General features: G+C 39.1%; 1 protein-coding gene across 3 annotated transcripts in view; it reads right to left on the reverse strand.

The window, feature by feature from the left end:
- Positions 1-853: 853 nt before the first annotated feature.
- Positions 854-24,970, reverse strand: part of Ift80 (intraflagellar transport 80) — a 98,163-nt gene continuing 74,046 nt past the window's right edge. For 2 of the 3 annotated variants that reach the window (XM_029537952.1, XM_029537951.1), the window contains exons 15-21: positions 20,717-20,852; positions 20,184-20,331; positions 18,364-18,535; positions 17,143-17,232; positions 16,865-17,037; positions 6,365-6,488; positions 911-2,528 (exon numbers count right to left, since the gene is read on the reverse strand). In XM_029537952.1, the coding sequence (XP_029393812.1) occupies positions 2,418-2,528; positions 6,365-6,488; positions 16,865-17,037; positions 17,143-17,232; positions 18,364-18,535; positions 20,184-20,331; positions 20,717-20,852 (954 nt within the window). In that variant the 3' untranslated portion in view covers positions 911-2,417. Of the gene's footprint in view, positions 2,529-6,364; positions 6,489-16,864; positions 17,038-17,142; positions 17,233-18,363; positions 18,536-20,183; positions 20,332-20,716; positions 20,853-24,970 lie in introns of all 3 variants that reach the window. The other variant, XM_021195711.1, reaches the window with a different exon arrangement.

The raw sequence follows: 24,970 nt of genomic DNA on the forward strand, positions 1-24,970 counted from the left end.
ATAGGGGACATTCAGGATAGCATTTGAAATGTAAATGAAGAAAATATCTAATAAGTTAAAAAATTCATTGATCAAATAAATAAATGCAATCTCCAAACCCATCTGGCCCCCTGGAGTTCAGCTAACTGAGAGGTCTAGCCCTGTCCTCCATTTCCTGCCCTGTTTGGAGTCCTAACCAGACTTCCTTTGATGCTGCAATATGAAACTGAAAACAAAAATAAATTCTTTCTCCCTAAGTTGTTCTTGGTCATGGTGTTTTACCACAGGAACAAAAACTCTAACAAGACAGAAGCGAACATTATGCATATATATATATATGTGTGTGTGTGTGTGTGTGTGTGTGTGTGTAATCAATTATGCATATATAATTAAACCTTGATTTAAAAAAACAAAACTGAGAAAACACAAGACAGCAAGACTCAGGGAAGACACTTCTTGCAGAACACTTGTGAATGGGGAAGATGGGCAGTCTCCTGCATTCAGGAGGCCAGGATGAGGAAGTTCTGTCTGTGCACTTCCCCTTCTCCAGGTCTTGACCTTGGTGCTTCCTCCATGTTCCTGTTTGCACTCCATTTATCCTTCAAAACAGAACCTCAGTAAAGCCCTCCAGGGAGGTCCACTGACGACTCTATTGAATTATCAACCTGAAAGGCAGGGACTTATGGGAACCCCCACTGTATAGTCATGTCAAACACAAGTGCAGCTATCCTGGGGACTCATGGCAGTCCACAGCTGAATAAAAGGCAGTCCAGCTGCGATCTGTGGCCTGTGGTGTCCATTGCTGACTCTAGTAGGCAGTGTCAAGACTGAGTTGAACTGTTAGCTACCAAAGAACACAAACAGACTTCATTTCTTTTTTTTTAACCTTTTTATTGTGGTAAATATACTAGACATAAAATTTAACCCTTTAACCATTTTTTCTTTTGAAATATTACACTGAAGTTTAACAATGTAGAAAGCATATATAACATATAAGTTAATTGCTTAGATTTCATGAATTGGACATACCTGTGTATCCAAACTCTGGACTAAGAATTGAACAGTTCAACATTTCATAAAAGAAAAGGTACATATTGGGAACTACGGGGCATTTCTATGAACAAAACCTACATGAGAAATTACAGTGGAGGGAAAGGGGTGATGTTTTTCCCAATTAGTGTGCATGAGCTCTGTAATGCACCAATTCTAAGAGTGGGTTCAAGGGTACTTTAGAGGGATGTCTGTGTCACTGTTAAAAAGCTTTTGGGGACTTGGGGATGCATAATATTAAAGCCAGAAAAATAGGGTCATCCAGTGAGGAGAGTTCTGAAAATTTAGACTCTAAGTCTTAGGCCCAAATATTCTGAAGTCAGGGAGGAATAAAGAAAATGCAGTTTACCCACTTTGTCAATAGGGTTAAAAAAAAAAAAAAAAAGCAGTTTTCAATATGGTTTAAAAAAAATAACAACTGGAAACAAAATTTATCATTTTAATCCTTTTAAAGAGGACAACTGAGGTTCACAACATCCACGATGTTATACAACCATCACCACTATCCATTTCTAGAACTCTCTCACCCCAACAGGAACGGCCAGCATTATACAATGAATCCCGAGTCCCCTCCTCCAGTGCCTGTCCCTCTTGTCTCTTTTCTGACCAGAAGAACTTGCTTATTCCAAGTGCCTTGTGTAAGCCCCACAGGACTGACGTCTAACCTACTTCACTTAGTGGAAGTTCTCCAAGGCTCATCCACATTGCGGCATGTGCCACAGCTCAACCCTTTTATGAGAGCCTAATCACTGCCAGTGACTACCACGTGGTTTTATCTAATTGCAGCTGATGGGCACCACAACTGTTGCCAGCGTTTGCTATTTGAACTATAAACTTCGGTATACAACTAGCTACATTGTACCATTTCCCCCAAACCCTTCCTCCTTTATTTTTGTTTTATAAAGTATGGGAGATACTTTACAATTTATTTATCAAATAGAATACATACAATCAAATAGAATAACACACATTGTAAATAACTCAAGGCTTTATTATAATACCTATTTATACTGAAAAACCAGAAATAAAGGAACAAACAAACAAACTGGAATGTACTCCACACTCCTTGATAGATAAGCATATAGAAATACTTTCTTAATTATTAGACTAAAAAAATAAAAATGATGGAATTATATAAGTTATTTTGTGCTTAACCTTTCTGAATGCACCTTAAGTATTAAGAACACAGAAAACACATACACTTATTCAAAGACAATGCCTTTTTCTTTTGACTGGGGATGAGATCCAGGCCTCATCGTGCTAGGCGAGTGCACTACCATCTAGAGAGGAAGCACTAGCCTTAAAATTATGCCTTTTTTTTTTTTTTAAAGCAAAGAAACATGCACATCTTTGGTTAGTCCGAACTAGTTTGGAGGTAAGCGCGACCCTTAGTGCTTTAAGCCCACATTCTTGCTGGACTGGCCGCTGGATGATCGGTCTCTTTCTTTAGTAATTTCCATCTCAATTTTGGCTTTGATTTTCTCCCAGTCTATTTGGAGCTACAACAGAAGGGAAAAGAGAATCATACTTAAATCCTGTGGTTTCAGTTAATCCAAAGTAACCAAAAGTAAATAAAAACAGAATCTATGACTTCCAGAACAGAGACAGAGAAGGTATTAAGGAGATGTTAGTGAGCAGTAACACTGAAACCCTATGAGATCATGAGAACGGTTAGAAAGCACAAGAAGAATCATCCTCAGAGTCCTAAGACCAAAATTCTAAGCAGCTCTGTGACAATCCACAGAACCTCAGGATCTGAACAGAAGCTTAGGGACGATGGAAAGCAGCAACTCTGATCCCAACAAAAGCAGATTGGGGGGGGGGCAGCAGCTAGGGTGTGTTTGCACCAGCTCTGCTCTGGACAGCTCATAAGCCATTAGAGCCCAGCTTGCAAGGAAAGACAAGGCAAGGTTGTTTCACTAGTGGCTCCATTGTGCCTTAATGTGACAGAAAGGTGTGGCAGTCACTGATGAAAGACATCACAGGAAGCAGTTGACAGGTGCCACTGGGAGACACACAAGGGTAAAAAGCGTTTTATCTGTTTCTCTTTTATCCATGACAAGGGCACATACACCCTAGCCTAGGCCCACTCTTTCTAAGTTCATTTGAGTTGATATTGGGAAAGGACTGCTCTGCCCTTTCCCTATGAGAAATTTCTTTAGAAATATTTATTTCTTTAGGAATACACTGTTAAACAAAATTAGAGATCTGAGACAAGACATGGGAAAAATTGGGTCCTAGACTAAGTTTAAACTGTGAAACAAACCCAAGACTCTAAAAACTCAGTCAGAAATGAAGGGGCTTTTACCTCTTTACATAGGAATGTCACCTTTTACACGTAAAGGGGTTACACCTTTGCACAGGGTTGAGTAAACAGCATAAAACCAGATCAAAGCAGCACCGGCTGCTTAAGCAGATTCATCTGAAGAACTGAGAGATTAGCTCAATCTTAATAGAACTTCATGTCTATTTTGTGCTACTAGTATTTGATGAAATCATTTAGTTATTTTTTTATTCCAATACGCTATGTCTAAATTTCCATTAAGTAATTTGTTGATATTTTGGTGACCTTAAAAATAATTGTACATATTTATCTATAATATATAAGATAGACTGATTAATAATTAATAGAATTTCTTTTAGCCTAGATGATAACTGTCTGTACTAAGAATCAAATGACAGCCTGCTGAAAAGCAGGACAAATATTAGAGTATTGAAATAATGGTTTTCAGGCCACAACTTGTTATTTTTAAATGGCATTGCATGCATTTCCATGTTTAACAAAGTAGTTATAAAAAGGGAGACCAGCTTTGCTGACTGCCTTGGCCTTCTTCCAGCCTTAAATTGACAGACATTTGTCTCTCTGGTCAGTCACAGAACACCGCTCCCAAGCACCTGCTGCAGCGCTGCCCCAGCCGAGGACATCATCAGTTACTGGCTGAAATGCAAATGAATGCATCACCCGATGGTCGCCTGCAGAAGATCACGTCACCTGACATTTATCCGGTTTTAGGACAGTGTTCTATAGATAATTTAGTCCTAATAAAAGTATTTTTAACAGGATGTTTTAGATAAGAGTGCTTGTTCTCTGTCAGTTTCCTTCAGGAACCAGAGTCAAGTTCTCTTTGCGACTTCTCATCTCCTGCCTCTGCCTCTGGCTCTGCGCGCTCACTCTCCTCACTCTGATTCTCTCCAGAGCACTGTGAAATGGCTGCTCATCAGTTACACTTCAGAAATCTTTGTTTAATGTGGAGCTAGGGATCAATACCTCACAGATGCTAGGCCAGGGCTCTGTAACTGACCTACAGCCTTGGGCCTAGCGACTTTGCTAAAACTATCAGCTGTTTGCAATCCTTACCCTGTCTTACAGCCTTCTCTGTGCAGCAAATGTTAACACTTGTTTATGTCAAGCCTTGACCCAAGTACAGGGTTCAATAATGGATGAAAACATCAAAAAACCACCATCTTCATAGAGAGATAATAAAGACAGGGATAGACAATAAATACATTCTTAAATATGTAAGGCATACATGGTAAGGGGGTTGAAAGCAGGGAAGGAGACAGTGAGTGCTTGGTGGAAAGTAGGAAGTCACATGACCATTTAATTACTTGCTGAATTTCTAGATGTTTTCAAATTTAGTGATCAGTGAGGTTGATGGCCCTGAAAAGGTTTAAAGGGACAGCTGCATGACCAGGAAAGGGAAGAAAAAGGCCTTGGGACAGCAGCATTCTTAGGGCCTTGATTACTACCACTGTTGACATCGCTCCTGTCCAAATGCACCCTCTCTCTCCTAGTTTCTGTTCCTTCCAAATGTCCCTTCCCACAGCCACCTTAGATGATGCCAGGAAGGGTAATTTTTCCTCAACTCTCCTAAATTCATAGTGATATCGATTCCTGTAACAAAGGATGGATTAAAAGACAAACAAGCCAGTGTATGCAGTGTGCATGGCAGGCACCGGGACTCCTCACTGAAAGGCAACTCAGAGCTGCGGCTTACACCTCGGCTAATGCAGCCCCTTCACAAACAAGCGACCGACCGGCAGACAGAACAAGACAAAGAGCAGCAGTCTCTGGATTCTAGAGACAGGAAACCAAGGGAAGGAAACCAGATGGGAACAAGCTAATGGAGCCAAGCCCAGAGTCATCTTTCTGGTGTCATCTCTGCTGAGGAGAAGCTGTCTCCGGGAGTGGCACCACAGTTAAGACAGCTTTTGCACAGGCAGAGGATACTTCAGTTCCCAGCACTCACATGGTGATGACAGTCCCTGACAACTCAGCTCCTGGCGCTCCAACGCCCTCTTGTGGCCTCCATAAGCACTAGGATGGATGCACACTGTACTACTGAGTCTTTAAAAAGCTGTCTTCAATAAAGACGAATTTCCCTCTATCCTGTGTTCTAGTAGGAAGGGCAGAGACTGGAACTCTCCCTCTGTGCTGTTAATGGCACACATCTACTCAGTTCTTAGTTCTGAGATAATATAGATGGCTGTAATTTTAGCAAAATAGATGAATATGGATGATAACTAGATGACAGACCCAAATGATACCAGAATATCAGCAAGTAGATGTCAGCCACACAAGCTGTTTTCCTACACTTAACTTTTAACTCAATAGTCAGGAAATTTTAATAAACTTTTTTCTTTTAAAAATCCTGTTTTGTGAGTTTTGTTGTTAATTTTCAAATGGTATCTGAGAGGAAGAAAAGCAGACCACTGTAACACTAAAGGAAATAGCTTGACACAAAGTAGCCTGTTTGCGTTAAGAATAGGCCTAGAAATCCCTGTTGCTCTGGCTAAGCTTACAACTGAGATATAATGCTTTAGCAAGAGCTATGTATTACATATAAAGACGATAAGGATGCTGAGTTTTTGCTATTTAAAATGTACTTGTGAGCCAGATATGTCCCTGTGGCACCTGATACTCTTACAGAAGATGCAAGTGCCGTTCCCGGCACCCAGGTTGGGCCCCTCACAACTGGATTCTAGCTCCAGAGGATCCAATGCCTTCTTCTGTCCTTGGCAGGTACAATCATGTATACAAATTCACAGATACACATAATTTAAAATAAAAATGTTTTACAAATAAGCTAAAATTTCGTTGATGGAAGGAATGTATTTTGTGTGTGTGTTTTTCCTAAAGGAGGGAAACAGATCTAAGAGTTAGCTTTCTAGGCATCTACATTATTTATCTAAAAACATCAAATAGCACCCAACCTCAAGACAAATTAATTATCAAAACACTGATGCACATTACTAAAAAAATTAGCATAGGACTCAACTCTTGTCATAAGATGAATGTTTCATATAAGGGATGCAAACACTGTATAATACTTACACCTTCTGCATATTGTAAATATCGTTTATTAGTTTCCTGTTTACCAAATGTCTCCAAAAACTTTTGACGATAAGCAAGAACTGTATCAACATGGGTTTTGTATTTTACAGCCAATTCCAGCGCCCTATAACGAGAAGTTACAGATTGTCAATATCGCTGTGTCTATACAACAGAGGTCTGAAGTCAGAGGGAGGGCAGATGACAGTTCTGCTTACCCCACACACTGGGAAGCCATGTCCTGCTTTAGCCATCTATGTACTTCACAAAGCCCAGAAGAGAATGGCCCCTGCTTGCTGACCAGCTCCTGTTGTACGAGTACATTTCTGCACATTACGCTAGCTCTACTTGTAAGGTATGTACTGCTGAACTCCCACTAGTCTCTACATTGTTTGAATGGATCTGGTTTGCACTTCCCTTGGTGAGTACCGCAGAGGACATGTATGATTAACACTCATTTTTTTACGGTAAAACATCATAAAATGCAACATTTTGTGAATCTATAAATTCTAATCTATATCAAATTAAAAATCTTATAAAATACAAACCTGACATTAAAACCAGTGTGACTGAATGTTCTTACTATTTGAATCTGGAAAGCGGCATGCTAGGCTGGCAAGGTGTCTTAGCACACGAAGGCACTTGCCACCAACCCTGGTGGCCTGAGTTTAACTCTTAGGTCACATATGATGAAGAGAACCAACTTCCCCAAATTGTCTTCTGACTTCTATCCATGCACATGAGCACAAATTAATCAATCAGTCAATCAATTAATTAAATTTAAACATTTAAAGAAAATATTAAAAAGTCATTGAAATTTTATTATTCAGTGTATCTATAAAACTATGCTATTTTAAAATAAGCCTTTAATTTAATAGCAGAATTACAAAGAAATGAAGGAAGGAAGGAAGGAAGGAAGGAAGGAAGGAAGGAAGGAAGGAAAACACTAGCATCACACCAAAGCCACACGCTTATCCTAGTGACAATGGGCAAGGAGGTGAGCAGATGACCTCAGGCTTCTGTGTAAGCTTGACTAGGGTCTCAGCTTAGTCAAAGTCCTGTTCCTGACTCATAGGACTTGAGTCAAGAAAAACCAAGCCGAGCATGTGTCTCTATGCTATTTAATGTCATCCTGTTTTAAGGCATAGGTGACAGTCACCATAGTGGTCAAAAGCACATTAATTCTCACACTTTCTAGTATACTGTGACATGAATAGGACAATTATGAATTACCTGAGCCAGCTACTATAGAACTGTTAGTTTAGACAAAACAACATTAATATTTTATAACTTGTAACTCTTCAGTATTAGCCAAACTAAAAAAAAAAAAAATAAATCTTTAGAAAGACTTTTTGGGGTCCAGCACAATGGCTTGGCAGGAAACGGTACTGGCCATACAACTCTGGCAAGCGACATACAGGTGAGGAGAAAGAGCCAGCTCCACAGAACTGTCATCTAAGCTCCATGCTTGCTCTGTGGCCTGTGGCATGTGTACTCTACCTCACTCCCATCTCTCTCCGCACCTCCCTGAGACACACACAAACACACACACACACTAAATTTAAAAACCTTAAAGTATTTTGGATAATGCTGTAGCTATAGACAATTGACAGGCAATTGGGCAAGCTATCAAAGACAATATAAACATATGAGTGTAACTCAGCAATACCACAAATGGTAATGCCAAAATGGAGAAACATGATTTTTTATAAAACATACCAACCTATGCTGTATGTTGTTCTAGTGGTTTGAGTGAGAATAGTCCCCAAAGGATCATAGATTTGAATGCTTGGTCACCAGGGAGTATCACTATTGAAAGGATTAGGAGGTATGGCCTTGTTGGGGTAGGTGTGGCCTTGTTAGACTAAGTGTGTCACTGGAGGTGGGCTTTGAGGTTTCAAGAGCCCAAGCCAGGCCCAGTAGCTTGCTCTCAGTGCTACCTGTGGATCTGGATATAGAACTCTCAGCTATTTCTCCTACACCATAGCTGCCTATGCACCACCATGTTCCATGCCAAGATGAGGATGGACTAAACCTCTGAACTGTAAACAATCCCCAATTAAATGCTTTCTTTTATAGGAGTTGCTGTGGCCATGGGCTAGCAGAGTCTCTTATTTTGTACATTAAGTCTTTCAGAGAACGATGAATCAAGCAGAAGGGGACTGACATGAGAAAGAAAAGGCAAGGACTGAGTAGCAGAGGCTCTGAGGGCCGAGCGGTGGGGGCCAAGGTGCCTTCTTCCTTCTAGCCTCTACCCACCAGAGCCTCTGACCCTGCTGAGCGGTGTCAGTGGGGACTCTGCTGAATCACACTACTGCGCCTTACAGTAAGTGATGGGCTGGGGCATTTTGCCTGCAAAAGGGAAAGCAGAAGTCATAAGCAGCCACTCTGTATTGGGTCTTTTAAAAAATTCTGGGGAAGTAATTTGGTATGCAAACATCAATACACTTAATTATGCAGAGAAGACAATGTAATATCTAATCCTGTATTCAGAGGTTAGGCCTGAGTATTCTCTACATTACTGTCATTATTATAATAATAAAGCATGCATTAATTATTTGAAGAGTAATGGCTAAAAGTAAACATTTACATATGTGCTATTTTTAAGTACTCTCTAAATGCACACACACTGGGTAAAAAATGTTTCTCTACCACATTTAGGAGGGAACTTACTTCAAATTATATAAGGATTTTGGGAACAGTATGTCTCTAGTTTTAAAATGGTTTGGCAACCAAACAAATGTGACATTAGATTCTAGGGCTGGAATAAGTCCATGTATTTTAAATAGGAAGAAGTTATATAAAAAGATATGATAACTTCCAAATATGATTTTTTGCATAACTTGAATAAATCAAAAGCCCTTTATATAACTGGCAGAAGATTAGAAATTATTTTATTAACACATACACAATATTAGTGTATACCTGGAGCTTTCATTTCTGTCTCTCCTGAGTTTCTCAGACAACAGTAACACTGAATGTACAAAGTAGACACCAAACAGATAAACTACCTGCCTACAAGTCTCTAGTCTGCATTCTACCAGGTTGCAGGCAATCTCCAAACACAAATATGAAATATAGAAACACAACCAGCAAGAGCATGGCTTTCAAGCAGAGTAACACATGAATGAATTAAAAGCCACCCCCTTCTAGAAGCTTTAAACAGAGGTAGAGTTCAGGGACCTCAAAAGCAATCTAGTGTGTCCTCAACACTTCCTTCCACCATTCTAAAAGTAAGATATCTAGCAGTGACCATCAACACTTGCTAATATCAGAAAACCACAGATGATCAGTCATCCTGGTAATATACATAACACTACAGTAGTTATGTTCCCTATCCTATCCCCCAATTAAACCTATAAGGATCTAGGTTTAGGACAAATCTGTAGCTAATTCAGGAGACAGACACCATAAGGATGCAATCAACAATGTCAAGATGATAGGAAGTCCTACAGGCCCCATTTCTTCAGTGGGAAAATTATAAGCAAACACAAAAAGAAACAGAACCTTTCTAAGAATGTATCAACTAATCACAAAATATGGGTCTTTATGGATCACAGTTCAAACCATAAAAATGCTCATTAGATAACAGAGAAACAGGAACACTATATAATTGCTGATAATTTTTAAAATGGTTATGGTATTATGGCAGCTAAAATCTTTTGGAGATATACACTTAAATTCTCACAGATAAAGCGTGATAACTGTAGCCTGCTTTAAAATAAATGGTGGGGAGGGCGTGGAGGCTGTAGTAACCGACCGTGCTGGGGCTGACTGACAGTGCTCCTCGCGCTTTGTTATGGGCTTTTCCATTACAAGGTCTTTTTTAACTTCATCCTTTGGTTCTTCCTAACGTATTTTGCTGAATATTCTTTTTCTCCCTTGCACATACTAGGCAAGCATTCTAGCAACCAAACGCTACTCCAAAGCATAGTCTTTTGTGTGTACGAGCACGTGTATGTGTATGTCTGTGTTTAATCCAGAAGGTAATGCTAGGTGTCACCTTCAATTAGTTTCTACTTTACTTTTTGAAATGTTTTTTTATAATTAATTAAATTTGTTCATTGACATTTATATATATATATAAATGGCATTCTTATTATCATCTCTCACTCTCTCATCTCCCTCCCCATCCCTGTTATCCATCCTATAAATCTCTTTCGCACATTCATGTCTCTGTGTGTTAAGTGACACTGAGTCCAACCAGAGTCCTCTGTGTTACCATGATAGAAAATTATTCAATGACTCCTCATATCCCAGAATCTATCAGTAACGTATATTACAGCAAGCAGGGGTGGGGCCATAGGACCTCCTCCCCAGCCATAACTGATGGCTGACAGGGTAAGTTTTGAGCAGGTAACCACAGCTGTTGTGAGTTCAGGACTACATTGACTGTCACACCCAGACGAGCACATTTAGAAGCAGTTCTCTATCTTCTGGCTCTTACTTTCTCTTCTGAGATGTTCCCCAAGCCTTAGAGGGATGTTGTTATAAGTATCTGATTAGGTCTGAGCATTCATCTGTCTCTATACCTTTCTTTTAAAGAGGGTTCTCACTGAACCTGGGACTTGACAATTCAGCTAAATTGGCTGTCCAGGAAACCCTAGTGGTCCTTCTGTCTCCACCTCCCAGCACTGGGATTACAGGCATGCTGCTGTACCCGGCTTTTTATATGGGTGCTTGGAATCCAAATAAGATCCTTAACTGATGAAATGGTAAGCACTCTCCCAGCTGAGTCCTCTTCTTAAGTCAGACCCTAAGAGTGGGCACTTGGTCGGGCACTTCTCTGTCTGTAAATGCTCATCGTTAGCCACAGACTTATATTCTCTACCGACTGACAATCCCTTAAAGGAATTATCCTTTTTGATAATTTTGATAGTTTTTATATTGAGGAATTTTGATAAGACTGGGAGTTCCCTTGAACTTTACATCTGTAAATCACATTCCCTGTAGGGCCTCATGACCTTGACAGAGGCAATTTAAATGACACAGTCAAGATTTTTATACAGAATAACCTTGACTTCATAATTACCACATAACAAATAATCCACCAGGAAATGCAGCTTTGGCCTGCACAGTGTGACAGTGTGGGCCTTTTCTGCTGCTAAAAGTGCAGGAATACATTTAAGCCCTAGCCCCCTGTCCTTTCACAGGCACAAGACCGCCGCATTTTAAAGCCATCATTTGATAGTATATCTCAACTATGAAAACCTTTGTTTGAGAAAATGACCTGCCCAGTCCTAAGAAAAATTATAAATATATGAAGTAAAGATAAGATCTTTTTGAAAAGATCCCTGTGCTCTATTTATCTGTCAACCAGACACAAGCGAGAATCACGCTGGCAGAGTCTTACCTCAGGAACTGTCTGCCAGGTATTTTCTTAGATGTTAACTAAGGTAGGAAGACTGACCCTGATGGTGTGTGGCATCATTTTATGAGCTGGGTCTTTAGTTGTAGGAAGGGGAAGAAAGCTATGTGAGCATGAACATCAGCAAGCAAGTAAGCAAGGAAGTCTAGTCTCGCTGTGTTCTTGACTGTGAATACAATAGCTTATGTTTTTCACTTAACTTCCCCAAAACGATTAACTGTAACTTGGAAATGTAAGCCAAATAAACCCCTTTTTCTAAACACACACACACCACTATTTTCTACCCGAAGTGGCTTCTTGGTCAGGGTACTTTAACAACAGAAATTAAATAAGGACCATCATCAGCTACACAGACATGCAAACCTATGAATTAATCAACCATGTTATCACTTATCCTCTATTTGAATATGTTTCCTAATTTATATATTATTCTACCATATCTAAGTATACATATACATACATATATATATATATATATATATATATATATATATATATATATATACATGTGTGTGTATGTGTGTGTGTATACATATCCTATATATAGGATATATATATATATAATATATAACCTACCTATTTATAGCTTTCATATTAGCCACGTCAGTTAAGAGTTTTACAATTAAAATCACTGCCCCTGACTTTTTCTTGGGTGTGTCCATCCCTGCATTCACAGTGCTACGGTCTGTTGGTGGTACTCAACAAATACATAACACACATCTAACAATATTTATAAAGGCTTATCAAATATCACAAAGTTTGCTAAGATATTTTCAGGTATAATTAGATCAGTTTTGATAACAAATCCTGAGGCTATTTCATTATTCATCATCTTTAAACAGAAGAAGCTGGACTCTACAGAGCCCCAGTAACCTGTCCATGACCAGTAAGTGTGGAACACGAATTGAAACCCCTGACCCTAAAGCTCCCAGGCCTGATCACCCAACACCTCTTGCAACACAAGACACATTTAGATGAGCACATATTTTACCAAAAAGGTTTTTTTTTTTTTTTTTTTGAAGATCTCTCTGAAGTATCTAAATATACCTATGGCAATATACTGACTAGATGAATATGCAGCAGGAACAAATATTCTACATGGTTTCAAAAATATCTGTAGAATGTGAAGATGGTAGCAACAACTAAGTCTCTTTAAAGTTTTTTGGAAGGTATAATTACTTCCTTGATTATCTGAAGTGACTCTTTGCCACAATCTAACATCTGTACTACAAGCAATGAGGAACTTTAGGTTCCATTTAAATGAGGTGAAGGTCAAGTGTCACATGGTTAGAGTTCCATTTCGAGAAGTTCACTATGATTATATGTTCAGAAAGGGTAGGAAAATGACACGTTAGAGGTAAGGAGATTAGAGAACTCTGATCAGTTTAGACAAGGGTGCTACTATGAAGTGTTAGAAACACTGCGTGAGGTGGGGGAGGGGAAGCAGTTAAGATGGACAGAGACTAAAGAAACTGCCAAAAGTAACTCCCAGATTTCCAGCTTCATGCTAGTGAAGAGATAATAAGGTATTATCCTGGGATAATCTATGCTTATGTTTGCCTGGCATGTCTGAAGCCCGAGACTGGTTCCTTTGAAAGGAGACAGAGAAAATGTGAGAAAAGAGGCAAATCCCAATGCAAACACATATGCTCTGCAACAGTACTGTTAAGTAGACCGCTGGGTAAGTGTCGGCAGGACAGGGCATGCAACGAGATGTGTATAAAGGTAGTCAGAATCCTAGAACAATGCTCCTGGACCTTTATTAACTTTAAGTAGCTTTAGAGGCCTCCTAGCCATGACTAACCAACTGGGAATAGTTAGATGAAGTCAAGAAGCAAAGGAAAGGCAAAGCCACATAGAAGGGATGGAAGAACACCCAGGAAACATTCTTTTCCTCCTCTCCTTTCTCATCTCCATAATCATCTTCAAGCAAGGTCTTGCTGAGACTTGGTGGTAGAGGTATGTGAGCAGTGATGGCAGGGAAGTCTGAAGTCAGCAGCAGGGAGTTAGTATGGATGTGTGGCATAGGCTTCAAACACCTAAGATTTTTATAAGATAGAAAAGTAAAGGTGAAGAAGATAAAAAGCAAACCACAGCAACTCTAGTCACACGAGATGGTAAGAAATACATAGGCAAAGAGAAGAAACATTTAAAGCTGTGTTGTCTGGGGAGAAGACAGTTTCAAATAGGTCAAGGCTGGGTCAAGGCTGGGTCTCCCTTCTTGCTAGGTTTTTGCTAGGGCACCTACTCACCAACTATAAGTTGGCTGTAGCCAATCAATGTTTGGAGATTAGAACACTGCAAAATGATTAAGTATTACATGGATACAACGATATGAAGTACAAGTATATCATAAATCTATGACAGGATATAAAATATAAAGAGGTAATAAAAAATGTTTTTTGTCTTTCAGGAAGTACATTATCTGAAATGGGAAGATAAATATCTACAAGGACAATAATGAAAGAGGTGCAGCATCCAACAGACTACAAGCAATGTTATCTGGACTACAGGGCCTAATTGCTTGGTGATAAATTCAGTTTCTTTGTTGTATTAAAAGATCCAGGCTCAAATTCTAGGTCTCTTTCTATTTACCATTATCAGTGGTATAAAGTGGAATTTCCACCTAGAATGTAAGTTTACAAGATAAACACCATTACAAATTTTGTTTTATTAAAATGTTCAGTGTTATATGAACTACAGTTTCTACTATTAATCAATGCACATATTTTCTCAAGAACAACACTTGAAGCTGAATGTGTTTAACACTCAGGAGGCTGAGGTAGGAGGGCTGTTTTGAGTTTAAGGCAAGCATAGACTACATAGCAAGAACATCTCAAATGCTACTCTACCAAAGAAATAGAATATTGTAATTACTAGCTTTCCATATTTCTCATATAATTCTAGTGATAATGTTCTGCTAGTTGCTTAATATAGGCTACTAATATTACTCCTATCTCTTTCTAATTCTTACAATTTAAGTGTTTATTTATTCTTGCAAACCAACATCTTTCCTGAACTTCTATAACACTATACAACAGTAACAAACTCATGAAGATAAAACATAAAGACAAAGCAGCTGAATTTATAGATAGTTGTATCATGAGAGTATAAACAGATTGTGATACATTAATCACAAAATTAACAAAGTACATTTTATTGCTTCTATTCAAGGCAAAGTTGTAGCAATCCGGATAGAAATAGAAATTAAAGTCTGAAAGAGTTATAAATTCTAATAGTTGAAAGATATGTGGATTATTATTTGATCTACAATGGTGTCCTGCCTGCAAAATCTGTTAAGGACAATGGTGGTAGAAAGCTTATGGGAACAATCAACCCATAACTGATTTGACTGAAGGCCCACTCCATACCCGACACTGCTTAGGTAACCGGAGCCAGCGACTAAATAGCCCAGAGACCTAGGGTAAAACCAAATACTACTGGTCTAGAAAAAGAGAAGAAAAAGAAAAACAATATAGTGATAAAGTGACTTGAAATGACATTGTGCTAGACTCAGATCCGTGTGCCTTGTACGACCATCATCAGAGGCTTCTTCCTTCACCAGAGGGGCACAAACACAGAAACCCACAGATCGACACTATACAGAGAGTGAGAGACCTTGGAACACTCAGCTCTAAATGGGATGTCTCCATTAAATTGCTTCACAGGGCTCAGGGAACTTCAAGAGGGGGTGGGGGAACAGTGTAAGAGTCAGGGGGTATGGAGGAACCAAGAAAACAAGGTCCTCTAAATCATGATCACAGCTCAGAGAGACTGAAGCAGCAGCACAGGGCCTACAACAAGGTCCTCTGCAGAGATATCACGGCTTCTGGTTCAGGGACTTAATGGGATTCCTGAGTGTGAGAATGAGTGTGAGAATGAGTGTGAGAATGAGTGCGTCTCTGTTTCTTGTCTTTTCTTGAGCCCTGTTTGTTTGCTTGTTTGCTTGCTTTGTCCAATTCTGGGGTATAATATTAAAATACAGCAAAATAAAATATAATAACATAAACCAAAAACTAACACCTCAAAATTAGAGAACAGGTTTCTAAGAAATAATAGTAAAATGAAACAAAATAAAACATAGTAAGATAAAACCATAACTATCTCTTAGAAGCCTGTTCTTTTCTAATGAAAGGCAGAAAGGAATGGATCCAGAGAGCAGGGGAGGTGTGGAGAAACTGGGAGGAACCAAGGGTCAAAACCTATAATCAGATTATAGTATGTGAGAAAATAATCTATTTTCAGTAAAGGAAACATACATGGGTTATTTTTGAGCCCAGAGGAAAGCAAAGCCCATAAAAGATACTTTGGACATGTAAAGGTGTGTCTCATGATACATAATTTCTGTGACATAGAGTGACACAATTGTGTTCACTTTGAGACCTGTATCTAAGGAGGGACAGAAGGCCCTTAGTGTGTCCCAGAGAAGAGCAGCTGACACTTCCTCAGAGCAAGCTGCTGAAGCTCGTGAGGTAAGGATGCTTCTGAGCGCTCCTACTATGAACCTCTCTTCATTCCTCCTCAGGACACTCTCGCTCTCCAGCCCCTAGTGCTTCCTCTCTCTGACTGACTGACTGACTGACTGACTGATTGATGGGATCATGTGGTAGGTTTCTCTTCTTTCATCTACCCACGCGTACAGTTGAGATGGCCTGGCTTTCCACTCTCCAGTCCATGTACCTAGTTTTGCTTCCACTGCTGTGTTTGCTACTGAAAAAGCCTACTTCTAATCTTGTGAGTTCAAGTCTGTGATTGACTATGACTACCTAGCTCCTACCAGGCCTTTCAAATTCAACTTGGCTAATAAAGGATACAGTACCTGCCCAAATCTGTTAATAGTACCACTTCTGTAGCACCAAAATTATAAATTTGGGAGGCATCTTAAGCTCTTTTCTCCTTCAGACCCCAACTTCTAACCAATTACAAGTTCATAAAAAGCATAAATTTCCACAAATGACATTTTTCAGCTTGAAAATGTTAAGATTTACTGGACAGGATACTCACAAATATAAAATGAACAAATTCTCTTGTAGCATTAGGAAATATTAAATATACCAGAAAATGTAATTGCCTAAGTTGCAGACAGAATGCATGAAGGTCAGAAGGGTCTTGGGACTGTGGCAGGCTCTTATTACCTTTCCCAGTTATAGAGATTAATGTTGATCTGTATGGCTTGGTAAACGAGGCCCGCCTGGAGCAGGACTGTTTCAGCCTCCTGGATGTTCCCACTGAACATTAGTATGTGGGCCATTTTTGACTCTCTAGATGGAAGATCTTTTATAGCATTGATGTACCGAACTTTATCAATCTAAAAAGAGAAAGTGAAACACGGCTATCACAGTCAGCAGTAATAGAAATGTAATAAATGGTGTTAAGGAAACTACTGTACATTACATAAATATGAGCGACTCACTTCCCCAACTGCTGCATAGGCTATTTCTGCAGTGGCCATATCTCGGTTAGCAACAGCCATAGCCGCGAGGCAAGCCCACACGCTCTGCTCCTAAGGGAGACATGAAAAGAACTGTCTTAAGTAGGGAGCTGAACGATCTATAAGCCAGCGATTCTCAACCTATAGGTCATAACTCCCTTGAGGGTCATATTTCACATATTCTACATATCAGATATTTACATTATGATTCATAATGTATTGCTATAAGCAGTGGTTTAAATTCTAATGGTGATACAATTAAGTAACTAATTTACAAATAAAAATTATGAAACATAGCATTGAAAGAAACTGATAATAAAATAAGTTACATAGAAGTCAGGCATGGTAGCACACATATAATCTAGTACTTAGTAGGCAGAGGCAGGCAGAGATCTCTGAGTTCAAAGCCATTCTGGTCTACACAGCAAGTTCAAGGCCAGCAAGGGATACATAGTAAGAGCCTTACTCACAAAACAAACAAAACCAAAACTTAAACAAACAAACAAAAAAAATCACTAAATCTCTATTTAAAAACATTACCACCAGACAGAGAACTTCATTTGAATAAAATTATTTTATTTATAAAGATTTCTTTTCTTTATAACTCAAGATGACGAGCTTCCAATTATTTTTTTAAGAAGTGGCAAGGAATATAACTTACAGGGAATAAGAAGAATAGTGAGGCTCTCGCACAATGCCACCAACAAGCCACTGTAAGGAAAAACTCTAAATGCCATTCTACAAGTATGTATTCTAAGGGATGTTACCTGACAACTAATAAAAAGGGCTGTGTTCAAGTATGTCTGGAGTACACTGGATATAACCTATTAGGAAATGCTGATCCAAAACAAAGATTCTTAACCTTAGCTACACAAGAGAAAACCTGAGGAGGCTGAGATGTATAACTCAGCTTCCGCTCCGATGTAGCAAGTCTGAGTCTGGGAGGGTAGAACCTAGGAGTCTGACTTCTAGAAAAGACCTGCAGGACTGGTCCATGGACCAGTGTAGGAAACTGCTGGTCTCCTTACAGCTTCTGCAAAAGCCATGTCACATAGCAGCATCAGTTCCTCTGTTCAGCAAGCTGTCCAAGTGTGCAGCAGAAGGTAAGATCCTGCTCACAATCATCTTAACCCTTATGTGGTATCATTACTCATCGCTCAGAAGGGAGACCGGTGGACAGTATGTGCACAATATGTAAGGTACCTTAACAAAGCGGCAAAGCCTTACAGCCTCTTCCCACTTGGAGCTGCTCACATACTCATGAAGGATGGCGGGGTACGGTGATATGCTGATGTGTACCAGGGAGCCATCAGCTCTTCTTATAGTTACCTGATTTCCAACAAAACTCACTATATGTGGGTTTTTACTATATTCACTGTTGAAAACAAACAAGGAAAACTTAAAGCTACATTCTACACATTTTTTCATATATATTAAATTTGAGAAATAACTCTAACATATATAATTTCAAAATTGATGCCCACCATTTAACTCCAAACAGAATGTATATTCAAATAAACATTTCAATATAGCATGTAGATAGATGTACACTTGTAGCAAACTACACCAGCAATTAAAAGTGGCAAAAGCTATTCCATATTTGATTGTTCCCCTACAGGCATCTGAGTGAGCTTTTGTTACTGCTTGGAACCCTGTGGAAATGGGCTTGTTCCTCAAAGGGGTTTGTCAGAGGTGAGCCCAGCGAGGCCTGCTTGAGGGAGGGACAGGACACTGCGGGGAGGCTTTCCTAGGACCCTCACTCACAGGGCCCCACCACTCCCTGCTGCCATGTGCTCTCTACTGCCACTGACTTAAAAGCAAGGGGGCCAGTTGGCCATGGGTCACCAAAAATCCCTTTTTTTTTTTTATAAAGCTGTTTGTCTCAACTACTGCTCTAGTAACAGAAAGCTAACATCTTCTTCCTTGAACCTTAAATTATGAAAACAAATAACTTAGCTATTGGTTTAGAAAACATGGAAAAATAAGATAATAAAAAAAAGTGAATTACAGAATTACTTTCTATTAGTACAAACAGATGAACTTTAAATAAGAGGACTGAGATCTTTGCATTAATTTGTTAATACTGCTTTCCTTGTTTTACTGACCGAGTCTTACTATGCAGCCGTGCCAGGCCTAGAGCTCACTGTGCAGACTTCACAGAGATCCTCTTGTCTCTTCCTTCTGAGGACTGGGATCAAACTTGTGTGCCATCACATCTGGCTACTTTATAAATACTTTTAAAAATAAGTCTTTATTTTGGTGTTTCCCTAGTTTTGTTGCAGTTGTGAACTTAAACTCTAAAAATACACTGTGAAACTTAGACCTAAGGATTCTAACTTACTGCTGTGTGAAAAATAAATGTTTCTCTTAAGAACTTAGGAATAATTTTCCTGATATATGTAGATGTTGTTTTTTGTTAGTTTGTGTTTAAAGCTTTTCAGCAATTGTGGTTTAATCTACCTTTAACATCACTCCAAAATCTAACTGAAGAGACACATTGTTGGGATTCTTTTTTTTTAAGATTTATTTTATTTATATGAGTACCCTGTAGCTGTCTTCAGACACACCTGAAGAGGGCATAGGATCCCATTACAGATGGTTGTGAGCCACCATCTGGTTGCTGGGAATTGAACTGAGGACCTCTGAAAGAGCAGTCAATGTTCCACTGAGTCATCTGCCCAGCCTCATTGGGATTCTTAAAGTCAATGAAAATTTGTATGCTGGGTAGCTGTCACAAAGTATATCTTGCTGCAAAATCTTAATACTGCCAGTTTAAAAATCACTGAATCACAGTGAAAAAAACCTCAACTGAGCTATTAAACAAACCTCGGAAATTAAAAGTCATTTTTAAAAGATGAGTAAATAGTTCACATTTTGTTCTCAATTTGAGTCCATTATTTAACTCTTAACCAGCTTTAGCTGAGCAATTTATGTAGTTGTGTCTGATTAAACTTTTAAAAAACATCCCAGAAAAAGCACAACAATTAGAGCTTTATACTATGGAGTTTTGGGCAGGACATTACCTTGCATCTCTTTCGTACAACGTTTTAGGCAGAATGTCTCTGTCCACATAAACGGTATTAGGGTAATACCATACTGTGAATCGAGTATCTTGAATTCCACAGAGGATATTACATGTATCACACCATGCCAAAGTATGTACCATGGTTCCTTAAAAAGAATAGTTGTGGTCCATTAGTATCAAAAGATATTAAAATCTATCTTTAAAATGAGCTGTCAAACAAGATCCTAATTAATACAATGGCTATATCTCTACTTTCTATTTGTACAACAAGTGTACAGATGCAAAGACTATGAAAAATGAAAATACTTGAATGTTCTCCCTAGACCCAATCTGGGTTTAATCAGCAGGTGTTTCTGTGCTGACTTAGGCACAGAGTTCAAATTTGCTATTGAAATCAAGTGACAAAGCTGTGAAGAAATGTGAGACTAAAACTCATTCATTCATTCGAACATTAAAACTGTTAGATACACAGTAAACCATCTAAGAAAACAGACAATAATTACAATTTTAAGTACATGGAAATTATTTTACCAAGTTTAATAATCTGTTCTTCTTTCCCAAATCGTTTCACGGAGGTGATGTAGAGGTCTCTGTTCTTGTCGATGAAGGCAATTTTTCTGTCATTGGTAAGTCCTTTTTGATCCAGAGCAATTTCTGAGATTTCATTCTAAAATTTCAAAAAGTATGCAAGAATTAAATCCATTTTAGTGCCTGACATCTGGTCACTTGAATTAGTTCTCAGCACATTTCTGTTCTTAAGGATAGGCTAAACCAACTGTGGTGGTACACACCTATCCTCCTGGCCCTCGGGAGCCAGAGGCAGAGGGCGATGAATGTGAGGCCAGGCTGGGCTACAGTGAAAAATCCTGTATTGAGCAGGAAAACACACACACACACACACACACACACACACACACACACACACACACACACACAAAAAAAGAGAGAGAGAGAGAGAGAGAGAGAGAGAGAGAGAGAGAGAGAAGGAGAGAGAGAGAGAGAGAACAAAACAACAACAAAAATTAATTAAATGTCAATTACCCACTCATAATAACAAAATGTCCCCATTAACTTATTTCATTAATTTTTTTAAGCCCGTGGAACACAGATTCAAAGAAAAGTGAGAGATAACTCAGGAATGGGAGAGGTTCCCAGAAAGGATTACTCTCTCTTCAGTAATTTTAAATTGGCAATAACTAATAATTCAAGTACTAAAGTATAGTTACTTTACTGGCAACCCAAGGTTCCTTAAAACATCATCAAAGGCATCCGCAATGACCCTGTAGGGAGGACATCTGTGTCCTGTCCTTGGCTGACAGAATCAAAGGAGAAGGGCTCAGTATCACATGAGAGGTCCACATTAATGAAAAGCTTCCTTATAAAATTTATCCTGAATAGATTGCCTAACACCTATATTTTAAAGATTGGTTAAGTAAACTTTAGAAACATGTGGGAGTATCTCATGTTTCTAGAACATTAAAATTTACAATTTTCTTCATGTTTTTCTTTGTGAAACAAAAAACGTGCTGAAGGCATTGTATTTCCCAAATGAGACCTATGGGCATTCAGTGATTTTTTGGGGGGGATGAAGGGGGTGGCAGGGGGTTTGTGTGGGTGTCAGAAAAAGCAAATACCAAACAAGTCCAGAACTTACAGCTCCAAGATCTCTCTTTTTCTACAATAATGAAACATTTCTGGAATGCTGAATTAATCTATTGTATTACTTAGTAAGATGAAGTTTCTCAAAACCACTTTAGTATGGGTTCAATTATGCTTGATCCATGAGTGATTTGTATGCTGCCTACTGTGTCTGAAGACTTTGTTAGGAACTCTGAACTCAACAAAGGTCATGGTTATATTGTGTCTAGGATTATATACATAATACCTGTGATGGTTTGTATGTGCTCTGCCCAGGAAGTGGCACTATTAGAAGGTGGGGCCCTGTTGGAGTAGGTGTGGCCTTGTTGGAGTAGGTGTGTCACTGTGGGTTTGGGCTTTAAGACCCTCATCCTAGCTGCCTGGAAGCTAGTATTCTGCTAGCTGCCTTCAGATGAAGATGTAGAACTCTCAGCTCCTCCTGCACCATGCCTGCCTGGATGCTGCCATGTTCCTGCCTTGATGACAATGGACTGAACTTCTAGACATGTAAGTCAACCCCAATTAAATGCTGTTCTTGTAAGAGTTGCCTTGGTCATGGTGTCTGTTCACAGCAATAAAACCCTAACTAAGATAATACCTTTTAATACCTTTTAAAATAAAAGATATACATGTACCTTTATGCAAATTTGTGGACCAGTCTTTCTACTTTATATTTTTAAAAGAGAGCCCCTCTACAATATAATCATATTTTAAAGAAAAAAATCCTTATTTCATGAATATTAGAGCACTATGATTGTAGTGGTATAAAAACACAAATATTTCAAATAAATTATCTTTACAATTAAAGGCATATTTGCTGGCCTGGAGAGACGGTTCAGTGGCTAAGAGCACTTGGTGTGCAATCATGCAGACCAGAGTTCAGATCTCAGCCCCTGCATGACAAGCCAGATACCTGATACATGCTTTAACCCCAGCTCTAAGACAGGATGGGGACAGAAGGGTCTCTGGGGCTTCTGGCTTAGTGCAGAAAATTAAAGGGCCAGATTCATTAAAAAGACCCTGTCTCAAAGGAATGGGTGTGGGGTTATAGGAGAGGAGACCTGGCACCCTCCTTAAGCCTCTGTGTGTGTATGCAAACACGCACCCACATACAAATAAGTAAGGAAATCTTTTTTAAAGGAGTGTTTGTCATCACCAGCAATAGAAGCTAGTGTTGGTGTAATATTAGAAGTAGTTACACTGATGGTTCTGGTTCCTAGGAAGTTGAAGTCAGACATGGAGAGTAATGATGTGTGTATACACAGAGGCCCTCTAAACCCAGCATAGCCCCCTCCTCCTGTCCAGCCCACCCCTTCCTTCTGTCACTTCTAGTCCTCCTGAGTCACTCTGCAGTGGGACATGAAAGCAGTATGTGTTCACTTAGAGTCTCTCCCTTGCCATGGACTGATAATCATCTAATACTGCTTAATTTAGATGTGATGGCACATGCCTGCAATCCTAGCACTTGGGAGGTAGAGGCAGAAGGATCAGGAGTTCAAGATCATCCTCAGTTACACAGGAAATAAAAGCAAAATAAAACACCAAACTTGAGTTCTACTATGAATTCTGTTATTACAGCGAAGTGCTTCAGTTTTGGTTTCTTCACATTGATGGGGTAAATTATTATTGTACAGAATATAAGACATTGTTTTGTTGTAACTGCTTACTTTGGTTTTCATTTTGTTTTGTGAGACAGGGGTTTTCTACATTCCCTTCCTGGCTCAATACTAGAAATGCAGCTGAGGCAGGGCTCAAGCTCGGGTCACCTTCCTGCCATAGCCTCTTGTGAACTAAACAACCCACAGCGCAAGTAGAATGTAAAACTTAACACTTCTCCTGTTATATCCACATATACTGAGTAAGTTATGAGATGTTTCAACTATGAAACTGCATATTCTTACACTTAGGATATGTGCTCTAGTGGGGAAAGCTGCCATACTAAAATAACCATTTATTCGATGCTATTAAATTATTCTTACTTTAACCTTTCTTACAAAAAATGATTACAGCTGCGAAATTTACTTCTTTTTATATACTTAATTCTACTGAGAAGGAAAAGTTCTGCCTCTATAGTCATTGATTAAATGACTATAAACAGGCATCCCATTATCTTCTAATGGGAGTGGGAAGGCAGCCTCTGTGGTTCTTAAAAATCACAAATGCTCAAATCCTTTAGATGTAATTTAGAATTAGCGGCAGGCACAGTGATAACAGAGCATAAGCAAGGCAACACCGTGGTGGCAGACAGCAGACACTCTCTCGCCTGTCTTTGGAGGTCTCAGTGGCCCAAGCCAGCCTTTAGTTTGTGACCCTCCTTTGATAGAGCCATGCCGGGATGACCGATGAGCAGCATAGTGGTCAGCTGCCCTGGGAGCTCAGACACCGACCAACAGGGCAGGTTAAACAAGCCAATACTGCAGATGGTGATGCATTCTGTGATGGTGGTCAGGAGAAGAAAAGAGCAAATGCATAGGTGTGGAGAGCCCTCCAAAGCGGTGTTCTGTGAGAGAGAGCGTGAGCGCACATCTGTGTGCTGTGCGCTGGTGTACGCAGAGGGAGAGAAGACACCTCAGTGCTGTTTACCACTGAAAGTCTCTGCAAGGACAGAGAAGACACTAGTAACTGTGGTACTTCTCAAGAAGAGTACTGAAAATTGGTGTGGTAGGGAGACATTATTTAAAAATACATTTTAATGTTTTTTCACATTTCTGATTTACATGAATTGATACATTATTTTAAGTGTAAAACAAATAATGACTAAAGGAGGAAATACAACTTAAAGAAGCAATTCATTGGAATTGTTAAATGTAAAAAGCATCCTTCCATTCTCAAATATCACTAGTTTAAAAGGATAATTGTAGTGAAATGTGCTCCTTTTAAAGACTAAAAACCAAAACCAACACACACTTTACAATTTGGTGTGCTTTGTACTTTTATAGAGAATAATTTCCCCCTATAATATAGTTGTTAAGCTACAGTCTTAAAATTTAAAGAAAATGCTGTCTAAGGCCATCTCAGTAAGAACTTTACTACAAATTTATAAAGACACTTTTATCTACAAGTTTAGTAAAATAGAACATGTTATTGAAAAGCAGTACAAGTCTGGTCAGCACACACACACACACACACACACACACACACACACAC

The sequence above is a fragment of the Mus pahari genome, chromosome 4, assembly GCF_900095145.1.
Source record: "Mus pahari chromosome 4, PAHARI_EIJ_v1.1, whole genome shotgun sequence".
Taxonomy (NCBI): domain Eukaryota; kingdom Metazoa; phylum Chordata; class Mammalia; order Rodentia; family Muridae; genus Mus; species Mus pahari.